This window comes from Talpa occidentalis, unplaced genomic scaffold (genome assembly GCF_014898055.3).
Source record: "Talpa occidentalis isolate TD23 unplaced genomic scaffold, MPIMG_talOcc4v2.1 talOcc4.9, whole genome shotgun sequence".
NCBI classification, from domain to species: domain Eukaryota; kingdom Metazoa; phylum Chordata; class Mammalia; order Eulipotyphla; family Talpidae; genus Talpa; species Talpa occidentalis.
The window spans coordinates 23,532,135-23,550,654 of record NW_023605305.1 but is presented as its reverse complement, the minus strand read 5'-3'; the positions used below and the strand labels follow the sequence as shown (position 1 = coordinate 23,550,654).

Below are 18,520 nucleotides of genomic sequence, written 5' to 3'. Positions count from 1 at the left end.
CACGTGGGCCTGGCCACCTTAGTGGCACAAGTGATACAGAAGAGCAAAGGGAGAGCCTGCTCCTTACCCACCCCACATTGCTTATCCTGCCCATACCCGATCATTGCAAGAGGAAAGGGTTAAAATATCCTGAGTTTCTAATTTCTACCCTTGCTCTTGGGCCTCAGGAGGTGCGTTGAGGGGAGTTCAGGGAGCAAAGGTGTGTCAGGCCCCTGCCCTGGGCTAGTTCTCCCAGCGGAAGAGAGTGGTGTTGCTAAATGGAAATTTTCCAGCCCACTGCTGACAGTCTACTCATGCGTTTGGGCAAAGAATCAAATGCAGTCCAAGCACCTGCCCTGCTCCACTGTGGCCCCTGTGGGGACAGGTTAATTGTTTGTGCTGAACATCTCCTCCAGAAGATTGGCATCTTAATGGGGAGCAAGGGTGGGGGGGTCATGCTGCTGAGCCTCTCTAGCCCAGCCCTTTGGGTTGACAGCAACTAATCTTGGACTGCCCGGGAAGGCTGGAGGGTGCCGCCATCCCCTGAGAGTCAGCCCCGTGAACCACCCTGTGCTATGCCCGCTCCCCTGCTAGAGCTGCAGGGTCTGGCCCTGAGTCTTTCCTGGAACATTCCCCGGGAGCCCACTTTATTCCTAGTCCTGTGTGATGTCAGTGCTGCCTTGCTTTGCATTGCTTTCCTTGAAGAGATGGGGGAAGAGACATGTAAACAATTAAGTACAACATGGAGTGACAAATCCCATAGTAGAGAAATGCTAAGTGCAGTGACGGGAGGCCCAATGACATGCAAAAGCAATAATTACTAATATTTATGGAGTACTTGTTTGCAGTGGGTATAGGGTCAGGGTGGGGAATATAACAGTAATAATAGTCAATACTTACTAGGGATTTTCCAAGTGCTGAGCACTAGACTCAAGTTCTTTGCACACATTATTTTTTCCAGTCCTTTGAAAGAGCCATGAGACATGCATGGTGTGAGGAATAGTGGTCCCCAAAGATTTCCATGTTCCACCCTCCAGAACCTGTAAATATATCACCTTCCGTGGCAAAAGGGACCTTGCAGATTTGATTAAGCTAAAGATATTGAAACAGGTGGGCCCGATATCATCACCAGAGTCTTTCTAAGTGAAAAGTGGTGGCAGAAAGGGCAGAATTACAGACATTCTGGCGGCCATCGCTGGAGCACCGGCGGCCAAAATGAAGTTCAATCCATTTGTGACTTCTGACCGGAGCAAGAATCGTAAAAGGCATTTCAATGCGCCTTCCCACATTCGTAGGAAGATCATGTCTTCTCCTCTTTCCAAAGAGCTGAGGCAGAAGTACAATGTCCGATCCATGCCCATTCGGAAAGATGATGAAGTTCAGGTTGTTCGGGGACATTATAAAGGACAGCAAATTGGCAAAGTAGTCCAGGTTTACAGGAAGAAATATGTCATCTACATTGAAAGAGTGCAGCGGGAGAAGGCAAATGGCACAACCGTTCATGTGGGCATTCACCCCAGTAAGGTGGTTATCACTAGACTAAAGCTGGACAAAGACCACAAAAAGATTCTAGAACGCAAAGCCAAATCTCGCCAAGTAGGAAAGGAAAAGGGCAAATACAAGGAAGAAACAATTGAGAAGATGCAGGAATAAAATAGTCTTATATACAACTTTCATTAAAAACTGCTAAAATGAAAAAAAAAAAAAAGAATTACAGACATTCTGTATGAGAAAGATGCAGCCGCCATTGCTACATCCGGAGGAGCAAGGAGGCAGCAGGCCAGGAGTGAGGTCGCCTCAAGCAACGGGAAAGGCAAGGAACCATGCTCTCCCTGAGTCTCCAGAGTGTATCTCTGCCCATTCCTTGAGTTTAAGCCAGTGAGACCCATTTCAATGCCTGTAAATGATGAACTTGTGTTGCTGTAAGCTGCTAAATTTGTCACATCAGCAATAGGAAACAAATGCAGCAGGTATTATTATTCTTGCTTTACCAGTGGGGAACGCAGGGAGGCCAAGGAAGGTTCAAGATCACACAATATTAGATAGTGACCCCAACCAGTCTGGACGCTGGCCAGCTCCAGAGTGCATGCCCCAAACTACGACACAGCAGTGGCAAAATGGTCTTCTCTAGTTGGAAAGATCGGGATGTCTTTGCAGAGTGAGTAGGTGACACTGGGTGGCTGGAGGGCATCGGGTAGCCATGGGGTGGATGGCTGATTCATGAGGGGTCTTCCACAGACCCTGGGGCTCCACCCTGGCTTACTTGGAAATTGCCTTCCTTCACCTGGGAAGCCACAGCACACTGGAGCTGTAAGAGGGCATCCATAGTGTCCCCGTCTCAGTCTTGTCTTAAAGTTGTTGGAGTGCTGTGGCTTTTCCCTCCCCGATCCTATCCACAGAGTGGGGTGGGGGCTTATCCTAAGCCTAAAAAGAGTTTGAGACACACAGTAGAATGGTGTCCAGCATGGGCTCAAGCAGTTTGTCACTGAGAGGCTGGCAGGTGTGACTGTGTCCATGTGAATTTTGGAATGTGACCAGGCACCTATGTCCCAAGGACCAGGGTCATTTAGAAATAGATACCACCTGTTTCACTTTATGTGCCAACTTGTCTCGACTATGGCGCCCAGATATTTCATCAAATATTCTGGATATTTCTGAGGGTGTTTTTGGATAAGATTAATATTTAAATCGAGGGACTTGGAGTAAAAAAAGATTGTCTGCCAAAATACGGGTGGGCCCCGCCAGCCACTGGGTAAACAGTGGGTTGGCAGGCTTTGTCATTGTGCAAGGGGCTGCTGTTTCATGTTCCCCATGAGAGTATTTCCTTGAAATCTACTTGGAATGGTTTGTGAGATAAATAGCTCATCAGGAGTTCGGGGTCTCTCTCAGGCCCCAAGAGCAGCAAGCACAGCAAGGATCTCAAGCGAGAGGCATGAACCCAGGCCCGTCCTCTCTCCATCTCCATCCTGTGGTCTCTGTTGTTCTCTCACTGGGGTGACTCTTTGCTTGCTCGACATTGCACGTTGCTTCAAAATGTCTTCCTTACTCAAGACTACACCCCACTGTCATTTGTATCTCTTAGTTTGAATCTCAAGAGAAATTTGGTGGGTTGATGGCTTGCCAGTGGATCCGTCCATCTTGTGCTCCCCTCCCCTCAGCAATAAACTGGGGCTCGGAGAAGGGGTGCTCTGTAATTCATGGTATATTGGGCTATTCCCTTTTAGGGCTCTGAGTGGGAGAGATTAAACTAGGAGTGCAGGTTAAGTGCGGTAATCCAAGGGCTGATGGCCGCAGCCTGCAGAATGTGTAGTGGTGTACTAAGATGTGAGGTGGAGAAGGGCGTTTGAAGCTAGAGCATGGAGTGTCTTAAATGCCATGTCGAGGAGTTTGAACTCGTGTGCTCAAGACCTATAAGCAACATTAATCAGTAGCTCCATCTTTCAGGTCACTGCCAAGTGGCTCATTTACCTGGTTAAGTAGTATGATTTTGAAGGTGGCAGGTAGCTGGGGATGCTCTGAAGAATGTGCCTTTTTTGATGGACGCTTGAAATGATGCTCAGACTTTGGAATGATTCACTTCAAGGACTCTTGGCTTTTGTATGTTTCAACTCTCAATTGCAACACTACACTAATGTGGTTTTTTGCATTGAATTAAAATTAATCTAATACTTGACAACTCTGGCTGGACGCCTGCCAAATATGGAGACTGGAGATGCTTCCTGTAAATTCTGCCACAGAGGATTCTTACGATTCAGGGAACATCTCATTTATCTCACTGTTATGCTCTCCTGACCCTGGCTCTCCAGAGATTCCTTCCGAAAGATCCTCTTGCATAATCCTCTGCCATGTTCCATGGCAGTTACTTTTTCAAATCTGTATAATCTCTGGAGACCAGGATCATCTGGGGCACAGGAAAAGGGTCATTTAGATGAACCAACTCAGCTCAAAGTCAGTCTTGGATTTTTTCCAGTAATAATCTCTTTCGTCATTAATGGCCTGCTGGGTGAATCTTATTATATCTCCTTAAAATAATTTAGATGCTAATATCTCCCAGTGACCATTATGTGGGCAACTCAGGACTGGAGGTGGTGGTGAGGACTGAAAGCTGTCTTAATTCTATGCTCCTTTTCACAGCTGGAGACCCTCGTCCGATGGACTTGGAAAAGCTGCCCTAGCTGCCAGGATTTTCACGCCTTTGCCCTCAAAATGCCTTTGACTTGTACTCTGAAAGTTCTACTTTCTGAGCCGAGGAGCCAGGATTCTGAGTGAGTAAGCCAAGGGGATTTTGGGTGAATTTCCTAGCAAATTCTGGGTAGACAATGGAAGAACAAGTGGATTTGTGATCAGATGTAAATTTGAGGGTGGTGGTGGCAGGCATGCAGACTGTGGAGGATCTAGCTTTCAGGAGATCTGACTTCCAGTTTTAAGTTTGTTACAACAGGCTGGATTCAATCATTCATTTCTCATTCATTCATTCATTCAGCAGCTATTGATCCCACTCTGTCTTGGGTCTTAAGCTGGTTCTGAGGAAACAGATGAACAAGTCCCTAATTTGTCTGTGACTTCTGCTTTCGTATCTGTATGGGGAGGAGGCTGGAATAGAAATTGCTGAAGGGCTGTCCTGGGTCAATGTTCCAGGACCACAAGGTCTTGCCAACTAGCACCTTTTCTTTGGTCTCAAAACTCTACCCAAACATTGGCAGCATCCAGTGGGCCAGAGATTCTGCCTCGACATCAATATCTTGCTCTTGAGGGACTCAGGGCCAGATGGAGCAGAAATACACATGACCTAGAGTTAAATGAGCCCCAGAATGTTCATTCAGAATCCTGCCCTAAAGTGGAAGGGAGAACAAACAGCTCTGCTTGGAGATGGTGATTGGAAAGCTGCTGGACCCCCAAACTTTAGGGGTCCCAATCTCCTTGAATCCCCACCCTGAATCCAGCTGGTGCTTTAACTCCTTTCACTGGACAACAGGCAGAGTGGCTCGCCTAACTATTGGGAACTTGGTTTCTGGTTCAATCCTGGGGAATTAAGTAATAACATTGGAGGGATCTGCATGGAGGTTCTTGATTTTGAGCACCAGGGAATATGCCACCACTTAAAAACAAAGTGATAATGCTGTTGACATTTTAACAGAAATATTTCTTGTTGGATGCTAGAGAGCACGCCAATGTTGTTTTCTTAGAACAGGAGGAAGTGTGAGGTGTGAGTGTAAAGCTTGATTGTGTAGCATATGGACCCCACCAGCTAGGGGGAGGGGTCAAGATGACATCCCAATTTTTGTCCTAAGTTCCGGTTCTATATCTTTCTATTCATGGGGACTCTAGTTCTAGCTGATTCATCCTAATAGATCCTGGAAGTTTCCAACTCTCTTGTTTGGGTCTCCTCTGTACCCCCAGCAGAATCTGAGACAAGTGGGGGTCACCTAAACCCTGACCTCATCTCTGATTTTTCTTCCAGGAGACTAGTGATCTATATTAAAGGGAATTGTTACAAGGATTTGACCTGACCATTGGGGAGTCTCTGTAAGGCTGGGGTCACTGCCTGATGTCAGAGGCTGGTCTCCACTTGGAACAGGCAAACGGGAGGGGAAGATGGATGGGAGTGTTGGAGAGAGCAAGGATTAGTTGGAACCCCTGAGATCTCTCTGAAGTTGGGGTCTACTCTTGTTGCCTTGGATACTGGGGGGTCCTGCTGAAGTCTGAGTGCTCTGTCACAGAGCTGAACACACACATCTGACCTGGGGTCAGAGAAACTGAAGGAAGATCAGGGAAGTGCACAGGTGTAAGCCTCAGGACAGCAGGCTGGGTGAGCTGAGCTACAGAGTGACTGTGGTGCCTGCCTGCCCTCCAAGCCTCCTCGGAGAACATTTTGTTCTGCCAACCTGTATGCCAAACATACAGGACATGGGATTCTGGAAGGTTTAGTTTAACTGGACCAGGCTGCGCCATTACATACTGCTAGTCCTCCAAGTGAGACAGAGCAGGCCTCCCAGAGAATACAGGGAAACAGCATGGGAGCTGTGTAATGCCTTCTGGCTCACACAGTGTGGTTTTCAGAACCATACCATTTTTCTGACCAAGGGCCACTATGGGTGTGCTCTGCTGGGCAACCCTAGCTTCCCTCCATGCAGGCCAGCAGGTCCACAACTCAACCTGGGTTTGGGACCTCAAAGCTCCTAGAATCTCAGCACATCAGAGCTAGAAGCATCACCCACCCCACCAACACCCTCACTTCATGGATGGACAAGTTGAGGCCTGGAAAGGAGCTGGATTTTCCTGGAGTCACACAGCCGTTTAATGGGCTCCAAGATGGTCTGAATCCAAGGCCTGCTGATTTTCCATCAGGCTGTGCTATGTACTAGGGGAGAGTATCGGCATGGACCTCAGGGCGAGCTGTCTTAGAATTCTCTTTTGGGGCTGATGGTGATTCTCTTTCAAGTCCTTACCTCATACCCAGAACTTTCTCTTCCTCTCAAGGGTAGGTTCCCAGATATGCCCTTGGGACAGTCCCTCCAAATGATGAAAGCATGGACTTCATAGACCTGGATTGCCTGAGTTTGCATTCCAGCTCACCCTGCAGGTGACTCTGGGAAAATTACTTTACCTTATGGACCCCATTTGCTCATCTGTAAAAGAGGGCAGTAAGACAGTCTTCTCAGGGGGTTTGTGCAGATTAAATGTGCCAACATATAAAGAACACTTAGTGCAGTCTCTCAGACATAGTGACTCTTACTATGCAGTGATATTGATGGTGGTGATGGTGAAGGTGATGTCAGAGTCCCTTTATGGGGCAGCTGATCACCTCTGCCTGTGTAAGTCTCTCTAATTCAGGGGGTCAATTTTAGGAAGCCCACTGTTGCTTCTTACTAGCCCCCCATTATCAATAAGAAAACAAATATTTCGATCTCTTCTGTATTCTCTTCAATGAGTTCAGAGCCTGGATGGGGAAATTAGGGCATTTTTTTGAGCCTGTTAAAACCTCAATCTTGTTCAGTATGGACATGTTTGTGAATTCAGAGAAGAAAAAATTAGGAGTCACCCATGCTGCTGCCCAGAAATAACCATCTTAAGCTTTTGCTGTGTGAGTACATATTTTATAACAAAAATTGTACTAGTTGTATGTTTTCCATGTACTTTTCCACTGAAAGATGAATTTTTCATATTTTTTTCTCAAAATCATTTTTAATGGCTGAATATTATTCAATTGCATGAATGTCCTCTGATTTATTGAATCTGTTGCCTGTTGGTCACATGCCAGATATCTGTCTTCATGTCCACTCTTCACCTTTTGTGCTTGCTCAGCTTTCATGGAACCACTAACAGGGTCCTGTGCCCCTGCGTACTGGGGTCCCCGGGTGGCAGAGAGCAGAGCAGATGCATGGTTCTGTGGGTGACTGCAGCATCTCCTCAGAAAGAGAGGGACAGACTGGGCTTTCCAGGATGCTCCTCTGCTAAACTTACCAGTCAGGATAGGGAGAAAAGAGGGTCTGGCAAAAAAACCAAACCCAAATAAAAAACCACTGGAATGTTTAGACAAACTTCTTGTAGATCCAAAAGGAGTAGAATAAAGGGGTTTAAAAAGTGGTGTAAAAAGGTCAAAAATACCATCACACACTCATCTTATTTAATCCTCACAGCTAACTAGGAGGCAGGTACTGTTACTGAGTCCTTCTTTATAGGGGAGGTGGAAGTTCAGGCAAATTAAGTAATTTGCTCCAAGTCACACAACTAGTTGTCACAGTGCCTGGACCAGACGTGTGGCCCCTCACTCCACCCTTCTTTCTCTGCATGGAGTCAGAAGCCTTTTTCATTTCTCAAGTAATGTTGCCAGAGTGAGAGGGGGAGCCTGCCTGAGAACGCCAGATGAGGGGAGCCAGTAATGGTGGTGAGAAAACTGTACCTCTTGCCCAGATGAGGTTCGCACCGGGGCCTCACTCACGGCAAGCCCTGTTGTCAGTTTCCCAGTGTGACCTGGGCTCCCTACTCTGTGCCTTTGCACATGCTGTCCTATCTTCCCAGAATGCACTCTCTATCATCCCTTGTGGAGATTTTCTGTCCTTGAAGGAACTATTGAAGTGCTGTCCTCCACCAAGCCTATCTTGACCCTGACATTGAATGCTGTCCCTCCCTCTCTGAATCTCTTTTATTTCTGTGTGGAACTGGACCACAAATCCCACCAGAGCCTCCAGCAGAGCCCTCGTGCCTGATGTCAACAGTCACTTGCCCTTAGAGACTCTGCAGCTATTTGTCAGGTCACATCAGAAGCAAACAATCTGGCCTCTGACGCGGCCTGTGCGTTTGTTCTAAGGGACAGAGGCTCAGGTTCTGAGGCTGCAGCAGCCTTTCCAGGGAGCCCTCACCTCTCCCCCATACAGAGACACTAGCTGGAGGCTTGGCACTGTGTTTACACTTCTCTGCACAATTTCCAAGATGATTTTTCTCCTGACCCTCATAATTGTCTCTCCCATCCCTCCTCACTTCGCCATTCCCCCAGGGAGCACTCAGCCACTGCTGCATGACACAGCACACCAGATCTTAGAGACTTGACATGTCACGCGTTCCTGCTCGTGATTCTGTGGGTTGGCAGTGGTTTTGCTCCCTGCCCTGTACCACAGTTCACTCATGGGGCTGCATTCCAAGTGCCCCAGAAGGTCAGTGGTCTATTTAGAGCTTCTTTAAATAGAAGAAGCTTTTCCCTCTGGGTTCCAGAGGGAAAAGTAAGAGCTGCCGGCTCTCTTAAAGTTTCCATTTTAGCATTTTATGGTCAAAGTAAATCACAGGTCTGCCCAGATTCAAAAGGAGGGGGCATCATCGCCACCTCTTGACCCGAGGAGACAGCTGTGTGCAGAAGGCTGGGAGTTGTTGGTGGCCAGAGAGACTGTGTACCCTCCCATCCCCACCTGGGTCCAGCTTCATCATGCAACAGCCTCCTAACAGTTCCCTGCTCCTCAGCCAGAGGCAGCAAGGGTGGTCTCCAGAGAAGGGTGAGAGCGAGGACTCTGGGCACAAATCTAATCATGTGACTAACTTACTGTCTTGTGGCTCTCACTCCAAGACTTCAGTCTTGAAGTCCACTGTAGAATTGGGATTTGAACTTTAACCTGTTTGAATTCCAAGGCCAGTGCTTTTCCCATAATGTGTCCCAATTAGTTACTTTCACCTACGAGAAACACAAGACCCAACCGAAAAACGTTTAGACAAGATGGATTGTTTAATGCTCTGTAATAGAAGTCTAGAGTGAGGGCAAGTCCAGTGTTGGTTATTCCTGCCATCCTGGGACTCCTCAGGGACTCAAGGACTCTGACAGCCTCTCTCTGCCTCCCTCATGGTCCCAAGGTGACTGCGGCAGCTTCGGTGGCCTCCTCTGAGCCGCAGGGCTGCTAAAGCTGCCTCCTGCGCACACTATAGACTTCATCCCTCCATCTGCTTAAGGGACTGGAGCTTGCATGGGGCAGAGGTGGGGGAGCTGGTGCCAGGCTGTGGGTAGGTGTAGAAGAGCAGCAGAGCAGTGAAACTTGGTCCTCAGAACTCAGTGCTCACCCCAGGTCACTCCAGAGCCCCTCTCATAAGTGGGTCTCTCCTTCCGTGATGTGACCCTGAGGAGTTGGGGGCACCTTTCCAGGGTATCCACTGCAAAACAGGGGAGAAGTGGAGGCCCTTTTGGCATCACATGTTAGGGTTCTGAGTGTGGATAAAACGCCAAAGCCCTGGCAAGGTGTCAGGTGTTTCACCGCCTTATCCCTCCCTCCCTCCTGCCCTGCTTCTGGCGGGTGTGACATTCTGTGTTCCAGCTCCTCCGGAAACCCCCACATGCCCTCCTGTCTGCAGGCCTTGGCTCAGCTCCTCATTGCCTGCCTTGTTCTTCCTCCAGTTTCGCCTCGTGTATCCCTACTCACCTTCAAGACCCAACTCAAATGCGATCACCTCTCAGAAGCCTTCCTTGATTCACCCTGTTAGTGCTTTAGGCAGTGATTATGGAGAATTTACTATAATCTCTAGTTCATCTGTTTTCACCACTGAGAGGCTGAGCGCTGCCCGGCTGCAGAAATGGTAACAGATCCATGCCTGTATTTCCCAGGTGCAAGGGGTGTCAGGTGGCCCTAGTTGTGTGACCCAAATGTCCCCAGGGCCTCACAAATGAATTCCCCTTGCAATGTAGACTTGGCTCCTTGCACCTGACAGCCTGTCTGCAGAATGACAAGAGTGCGGACTCTGTCTTTTCTGAACCCGAGGAGCCCCGGCAGATATTGGGGTGTCATGCTGCACACCCACAATATCTTCTAGCTTCATTGCACCACATTTTATGGTGGCCACTGACTCTGCCTCCCAACAGCAGCAGTCAGTGGCTCTGGCTGCGCCGCGACTCCTGCAGTGAATGGACCTTGGCGGGCCTGGGGTCTCTGCTGCAGGGGCCATGCCCTGAGTCCTTGCTCTCACTCTTCCTTGGAGACAGAACTGCAGCTGTCTGTTCACTGCAAGCAGGTGTGGAATTCTGTCTCCACTTTTATGCTTTGCTTGTTGAGAGGGGTCCTATAGCAGGGGTGCTCAGGTCCCCAGGTGCCACAACCCTGTTTTTTGCTTCACAGCCTTTCTTTCTTCTCCGGCTGAAGCGAGGGCCAGGTTGGAGGAACCATTCCCCACTGGTCCTCAGGCCCTTGAGCCACACTGTTGGAGGGGGGGGGGGGGGGAGTGCTGCCCATGACCCTCCCAGGGACATGAGATCTGCTGGGCTTTTGGCCCCCAGGCAGGACTGTGGGCACCTTGTATATAGCTGTTCCCAGGTGCTGACATTCTTTGAGCTCTTTTTCTAGAAGTCTCCTCAGCTGCCATGTAAATCAGTTGATTAAAAGGGGTGTGTGTGTGTGTGTATGTGTGTGTGTGTGTGTGTGTGTGTGTGTGTGTTTTCCCTGGATCACACACCCAGGCTGTGCCTAAGATCTGCTGGAACACCCTGTTACTGTTGGTGAATGAACACACTGGTCCCTACCCTGGCTTCTCAGGGATGCTGGCTGAACAGCTGGTGTGAGAGTGTGGGGGGCTGTGGGCTTGTGGGGACCATGAGGGCTGTGACTGGATTTAATTGACACCTCGAAGGCAGTCATTATTTGCATTTTTTCTGGTACTTACTATCTGGGTAACCCTGAGCCACTCGCACCCCCTCTTCCAGTCTTGGTTTCTTCTTGTATAAAACAACTGAATAAAAAGTGCGCTGTGTCCAGTCTGTGTGCCTGGCTTGTGATACCCTTGTGGTGGGGAGGAAATGGTGTTCTGCAGGCCAGAGTTTCCCTGTGAAACACAAGCCTTGCTTGGAAAGGACTGACTTTGGGACAAAATCAGGAAGCCACATTCTGCAAAAAGAGAATAAGAAGGAGAGGATGGCATTGACACAAGAGGTCAAAGGGCAGAGGCCTGGGAGAATAGTAAAGAATGGGGACCCTCTGGGGATCTGTCCTCAGCTGTTTCCCGTGCCCTTCCCCCTTCCCCCAGCGGAGGGAGGTGCAAGCAGAAACAGAAGGCGTGGTTTTCCCAGGAGAGGACCGGAGAGCCCCGAAGTCCCGACTGTTTGGGCCTCACCTGGTTCCTCCGTTGGCAGCGGAGTCTCTAGAGGCAGCTTGGGGGAGGCTCCGGCCTGCTCCTACCTCCACGCCCCTCCCATCCTGTGGTCCTCAGCTGACCCTCCGGCTAGGAAGAGGGAGCCGTGAGTGGGGAGGCAGTGCAGGTTATTTTTAGGAGTTTGGTCTAACTCTGCTCATTGATCAAAACCAATTTTTCCTAATTTAGTCAGATGATTTCCTTAAGAACATTCGGGTTTCTACAAATGAATATATTTGCATAATCTATTCCATTGTGACATCCCCGCCTCCCCACACCTGCCCCGCCCGCACCCACCCCTCTCCGCCTCCAGGAAGCCACACAGCTTCCGGGCTAATTTGATCAAGATGCGTTAAAAGCAAAACCATCTGGTTTCCTTCCACAGCTGATTCCAGAATCACTATTGTAAAAGACCTGTCTTCCAGGTGAGGGGCGGTGGGAGGGGGTGGTGTCTCTCTTTTCGGAGATGAAAGGGCTCGGCCTGAACTGGATGCCTCCGCAGCCACGTCGAGCTTCCAATGAATCACACTTCAAAGGCCTCCCTGCCACTGCCGGCCCTTTCCAGCTGGGGGAAAATGGGCTCATTAGAAGCAGGACGAGTACATTGTTTACATTAGGCAGCGCTGATTTACAAGCGTGGAGCTGCCTTTTCCCCCTCACCTTGAGCTCCCAGCTCGGGAGAGCCCTCCGCCTGCCCAGAATGGCTCCTTTGAAGGCGTGAGCAGCCTCCTGAAGGGACCTCTGTGCCGGCCCTGCTCCCTCCCCGCTCTCTTTCCCCCACTAATTAGGTTGTTACCAATTGAGCAATATCTGGGGTTTGGGTAGCGACTAGCTGGGGGACTGTCGGCAAAGGCCTCTGCATAATTGTGTTGATTAAGAGGTGCAAGGCTGGAAATGTTGTCTTTCTTCAAGATCAAGTCCCTGCACTTGTGGGAGCCTTGATTTTCTGGGCCAATTTGTTTGTGTTGACCTAATTGCTCAGGAAGGGCATTTTTCACCGAAGTTTCAGCCTAGATGATTTGGTTCAGTTCTGCAACCCAGCCCCCAGGACTCCTGGAGGGGCTGTGGAGGCCAGGGATGGGTCTCCCTGGGGCTGTTCCCAGGGACCCCGGCCTCAGGGGGGTGACTTTGGTGACTACCTGGGTTTGGGCTAGAGGGGCAGGCTGGGTGGCTGTTGGTTCCTAGGTGGGGAGGTTTGGGGAGAGAGGTGCCTGGAGGGCACAGAAGCTCTGCCCCTTCCCATACTGTCCTTGGTACCTCCTCCAGATGACTGTGCCTGACTCACATCCTTTTATAATAAAACTATGTCTGGGGAATAAAAAAAAACTGGGCACTCTTCCTCAGGGTAGGATAAGTAAAATGATCTGTAAGCTCCTGGGTTCTGGACTCCCTTTTAAAACCCATGGGACTTTGGGGTCCTGGAGAATAGTCCAAAAAAGGAAGAAAGGCTCAAGTAATTGTTGGAGATTTAAAAAATTTTATCGGCTTATAGCAGTAGACACTTGTCAAATGTCTTTGTGCCCTTACATTCCCCAGCCTTCCGGGCAGTCGGGTTAGGGTCCTGGGCTGGTTGTGGCCAACTCTGAGCAGACGTGACATGTATCACTCCTAGGCTAAGGCAGCCAAAGGCTGGTGTGCCTCCTTCACCTGAATTTTGCCTCTGCCAGAGACTTGGAGTCAAATACTCCCAGTGACCCACACCTGACTTTTTGTAAGAATTAAACCTGTGCTGTGTAGTGCCTCTGAGGTTTCATGGTTTAGTTGTTCCTGCCACTTAGTGTCTGGGAGAAGGGGAAAATCTCCTACCTTTCCGGGTTCTTCAGGGGCTGGATGAGGAATCAAAACAACATCAGAGGAGTCAGTAAAGGAAAAACCATTTAGTAACATGCACGGGGGAGCTACAATGCTTTTGCAGGCCCCATTATCGCTTAGGGAGAAAGCTATAAATTCGGTGTTGAGAGCTCAAGGCACCTAGGAGGGGAGAGGAGATGACTTCGTCTTTATTCTGGGTAAAGATGAGATTTTCAGACAGAGAGGACATGTTTCAAACATCAACCTACAGCTGGCTGAGACTCCCAAACTACATTCTTCTAGGTCCTAAAAGGAAGCAATGATGGCCTCTTCCATTAGGAAAAATGGTCAGAAGTTTAGGATGTGAATCGTCTTAGATTAGGGAAGGATGTAGGACTTAGGCAAACACAGAAGCATTCCCTCAGCCTCAAGGGATTTCCTTGCTCAGAGTACTCAACATGCCCGAGTCTTAGGGAGACCAGTTCTGGGAATTTTGGGGTGGTTTTATAAGGACATCTTGACTAGCATAATCTGTCCCAAGACATCACCCCCCTGAATGCTTCCAGCACCAGGGAAACGACCATCTTATATTTGCCCGGAGAGACGGTCTGGGTACAGCCAACATAAGGAAGCGAAAACCTCACCCCTGCGTAGAGTTTTTGCCTTTCACCTTTACCCCAGCGATGACTGCCCTGGTTCAGCCCCACCCATGGCTTCCTCTGAGCAGTTGGGAAGGTCTGCCTACCCCTTTGCTCATCACTGAGTCTAGTGGAGTTGGGGTATTTTGGTTGTCCTGCCTGGGTTGGAAAGGAGGTGTTCCTGACAGGACCAACGTGGGGGGGGGGGGGCGGGGCGGGGGGTTGGGCACTTTCGGTAAGGAAAGATTTCTCAGTAGCTGAAAATGTCTATTGCAAATGCTGTTCTTTTGGCCAATGTGAGCCACAGGGCTAGGATGACTCGGGTAATTCAAGAAGACCTCACTGCCAAGATCCCAGGAAAGTTGTCTGGCAGACATAAAGAGGGGTGTGGGTTGGGGTGGGGGGGAATGTGACTTAATGGAGTCACCCTGTGTGCTCAAGGCTAGAGGTGTGGAGCTAAGGTTTGCTGAGAAGGGATTATACTTGCTTTGATGCTTGAATGTTTGGGAAGTGAGTGGTGGGAACCCTGGAATTGCAGACATTGTCTGCAGTGGCTGAGGGGGCTGGGAATGGGGAAGGTTATGAGGTCTTGTCCAGAGCCGCTCTGGCTGGTTTCACCAACAGGAGGGCCCTCATGACCACTATCTTTGCAGGGCTTCTTCATTCTGTTTTCACTACAACGTGACTTCTGTTCATGTCTCTGCAGAAGGCCCATGAGGGCCTTTCATATTGGTAGGAGCTTCCGTCCTGAATTTCCTCACCTCTCAGCTCTACTCCTGGAGCTGAAAACCAGACTCTGGGACCTCCCTGATCCGCAATCTCAGCTGGGGACAGTCTGCTAGGCCTACCTTGGATCAGGGACCCACCTGCGGCCGGCTGACCATGACTGTGGAGCAGGGCTCAGGGTACCCCGGGCTGTCTGGCTGTGCAGACCAGAGTGTCAGTCTTTGGACTCTGAATCCTGGACTCTGAAAAACGGTGAGTGTGCTCCATAAGATGGGATGGGGCAAGTAAGCTTCGGGAGCCTGCTGCACCCCATGACATGACAGGCAGCCACTCTTCCCATTCATTGTAATCTGGACCTCACAAAAGGCCACATTATACCTTCTGTGCAGGAGAGTTCTTGAAGGGAGGTCCCTGTCTCTCCAGGATACTTCTGAGCAGACAGAGTTTGACTCTTTTCTCAATTTAGCACAGGGTTGGATGAAAGTTATTCTGCCCATCCAGCCCCGGTTGATGTAGGGACCAGACTTAGGAGGGGGATGCTGTGGAGGTGGAAAGCAGAGGGGGAGGACTTGGACAGGGCTTGACAGCTACAGAACAATTGAAAGTGATAATTCTGTCGAAAACACAGGGCTGGTATTTTGGGATGTCAGAGTCAGAGAGAGCATTAAAAAGTTATGTCAGGGCAAATGGCACCAGGGAAGAACGGAGCTTGGCCACTCCCAAGCCACTGGACAGTTCTAGCAGCAGTACTAATGTTCTTCCATTAAATGTTTACCAGGGGCCTGAACTATACCAAGAAGGCACTTTGTGTATATTAGTATATAACCCTGACATTGACTTTGGGACTTAAGGAGGGAGTTATTATCCCATTTCTGCTATTGAAGAGAGATTTAGAGAGGTCAAGCCACTCACTCATGATCACACAGCTAGTAGCTAGAGGTATTGGGATCTTGACCAAAGCCTGGCTGGCTCCAAAGCAGGGGACATTGACCTTGACTCACTGTGCTGCCTCCCTGGCCCCAGGAACTGCTCTTGACCTTGTTCAAAGCTCTCCAATTATACTGTTTTCCATTCCACCCCCGATTGTCAGAAAGGCTTTTCCAGCCCTGGTCCCTGACATTGTCATTCCTTAGGTCTGCAGCTCTCAATCCCTCCCCTGTAGGGTCTGGTGCACTGTCGCTACCCTGGGGAAGTCTGCATGACCCCTAATCTGAAACAGAGTCCCTTGCTGTGACTTCTCAGAATACCCTCTTTTCCTTGAGAGCTGTTATCACATCTTTATTTGTAGTCATTCTTGTCAAATCAGCTTCCCTTGCAGACTATAAGGTAGGGTAGGGACAGCAGCTTAGTCCCAGCTGCATGTGTGGGACAGGAGCCCTGGCACCTATTTGATCCCTTGTCCCTGGAACCTAGTTCATCCTTGCTGGCTCTGGGAGCCTCTTTGCAGCTTTAGTGTCTTAGCTTCTTGCTCACAGCATGTGCTCTGGAGTTGGGTCTTAGCTGATGGGTGACTCAGGCACCAGCCCTGCACCCTCAGGCTGTTGTCTCTGCCAAGGAGGATGGAGCAGACCCCTAACTTGTTGGAACAGCTGGCCTGCCTGCCCCCTCCCAGGGGGCCTGGAGCAGAGGCCTGGGGCTTGACACCCCTTGGTTTTTTACCCATCTCCACTGGTGCACACCCACATGCAGCTTGGAGACAAAGATGCCGTGGCTGCGCCAGAGCGAAATTGCATTCTGACATTTGGTTCCACGAAGGGCCCTGCCTGGCCTAGGCAGGAGACACTAATGTTATTAAGTCAGTTTTTAAACTGGACAACATTCTTGACATTTCGGCCGAGATGCCTGAGCCTGAGAAGCCTCTCCCCTCCCATTGTGCATCTCCAAACAGTAGCTCTGCAGCAATATGACTTGACTTAAAAGCCCGGGGCAGTTTGCTCATAATTCTAATAACCATCCAGAATTAGATCACTTCACATTCACCTTATTTCTTCCCTCATTCATCTTCTAGTCAGGTCATTAGGAACTCCCTGATTCTTCCCCCAACCTCAGCATTCTATTATTTATATATTATACACAGTTTTCTATAGAGTCCCGGAAAATGGTGAAGTGGCCACAGAGCATGGACTTGCACCCCTGATGACAGCTCGGAAAAAGCTCTTTTCTTCATTCACTGAGCCGCTTGAATCCACTGGGATATTAAAATTTCCAACTGAAAATATTGCTAAGGGCGTCTTCTTGGGGTCCTGGTGAGCAGGGGACAGGTCAGGGGGAGGACCCGATGGTGGCCTGTGGCAGGGGTGGGGGAGGGCAGGGAGGGTGGATGCCTTGCAAATCTTGTGGCCCCAACACATCGTGACAAGACATTTTAACATGTGTGTCAGCTAATGTTTGACAGGTCACAAAACCACCTTTAAAAGATGACATTTATCTTTATTGTTTGCTTTTCCTGAAATACCTGCTCATTGAAAAATTTTATATATAAAGTCACAAAAATATATGAAGTGGATGTTCCTTACATAATCCTATCACTCTTGGATAACCCCCCTCCCATGCATATACACAATAAACTAAGACTATATAATTACATCCAGTTATTGTGTTATTTAAAAATGTGTGTCTGGATCCACACATCCTGGGTCCGTACTCCATTTCTGATTACTCAATTTCACCAAGCTCTTGGGGCTGAGGGCTGGGGTAGGAGTTAAAAATTGTGAACCGGATGTCCATCACTTGCCATGCTGCTAATAAAAAGATGAAATATTAATGGCTTGTGTCTTAGTCCGTATCAAATGTCCTTTTGTCTGGAGGCCATGCCTGAAATGCATTACCTGCTGGTTCCCTACGTCGCCCCTGGCCACCAGTCTCACACCACGCTGTAGTCCCCAGATTGCCTCATGAGGCTTCCAATCTCAAGGTCTACCAATGTCACCTCTTCCAGGGAGGTCCCCTGGATGCTCCACCTGGCCCCCTCCTAGCCTGCTTCTGAAGGCCAGAAGAAGAAAGAAGAACAAGGCACCTCTGAGATATAACACAGCTCCACCGTTTCATAAGTTCCAACTTTTTCCTTTGCTATAGTTTGAAAGTTTGTGTCCCCCCAGCTTCGTATGTTGAATTCCTAACCTGCCAAAGTGCGGCTGCATTAGAAGGTGGCCTTTGGGAAGGGATTAGGTCAGGAGGGCAGAGTCCTCACAGTAGGGTTAGTGTCCTATAAAAGTGACCCCGAAAGATGTGGTATATATACACAATGGAATATTATTCAGCAATCAAAAAGATAAACTCATGTCATTCACAGCAACATGGATGGAGCTAGAAGGAATTATGCTCAGTGAAATAAGCCAGAAGGAAAAAGAAAAATATCGGATGGTTTCACTTATAACAGGAATATAGGGGAACCAAATAGGACATCAGGGTAAAAAATAATAATAATAACAGTACAAAACACAACAAAGCAAAAACAGACAATTATAAACCAGAGACATCCTGCAGGGGAGGAGGCGGGAGAGGGGTGAGAGGGATGAAGGGAGGAGCACAGGGGACTGTGGTGATGGTGCACGGGTGCCTGGGGGAAGGAGATTCTATGGGGACTCAATCTGAGGGGGTGGAGGGAAGAAAATATGGTCTAAAAAATGTAAAAAATGATAAATGTTAAAATAAAAAAAAGTGACCCCGGGAGTCCCATCATCCCTTCTGCCCCATAAGGAACATGGTGAAAGGCGCTGGCCACAGCCGGGAAGAGGTCCTCAGAGGAACATGGTGGTGCTGAAGACTGGATCATGGATTTCAGCTTCCAG

General features: G+C 49.1%; 1 protein-coding gene and 2 long non-coding RNA genes across 4 annotated transcripts; 2 read left to right on the top strand and 1 right to left on the bottom strand.

The window, feature by feature from the left end:
- The first annotated feature begins 1,170 nt into the window (after window positions 1–1,170).
- On the top strand, window positions 1,171–1,661 carry LOC119235753 (60S ribosomal protein L26-like). Its single transcript, XM_037499301.1, has one exon. It carries the CDS (start codon window positions 1,195–1,197, stop codon window positions 1,630–1,632), a length of 438 nt encoding a protein of 145 aa, XP_037355198.1. The 5' UTR covers window positions 1,171–1,194; the 3' UTR covers window positions 1,633–1,661.
- A 7,522-nt stretch (window positions 1,662–9,183) lies between these two features.
- LOC119235950 (uncharacterized) lies at window positions 9,184–11,819 on the bottom strand. Its single transcript, XR_005122956.2, has 3 exons — window positions 11,557–11,819; window positions 11,110–11,330; window positions 9,184–9,612 (listed from the first exon to the last, which is right to left on the bottom strand). It is a non-coding gene; the product is annotated as an uncharacterized LOC119235950 (long non-coding RNA).
- Window positions 11,820–11,864: 45 nt separating this feature from the next.
- Window positions 11,865–16,995, top strand: LOC119235949 (uncharacterized). 2 transcript variants are annotated; one of them, XR_005122955.2, is made up of 3 exons: window positions 11,865–11,999; window positions 14,710–14,981; window positions 16,807–16,995. It is a non-coding gene; the product is annotated as an uncharacterized LOC119235949 (long non-coding RNA). The 2 variants fall into 2 exon arrangements; XR_005122954.2 differs by having other exon boundaries at window positions 14,657–14,981.
- The last annotated feature ends 1,525 nt before the right edge of the window (window positions 16,996–18,520 follow it).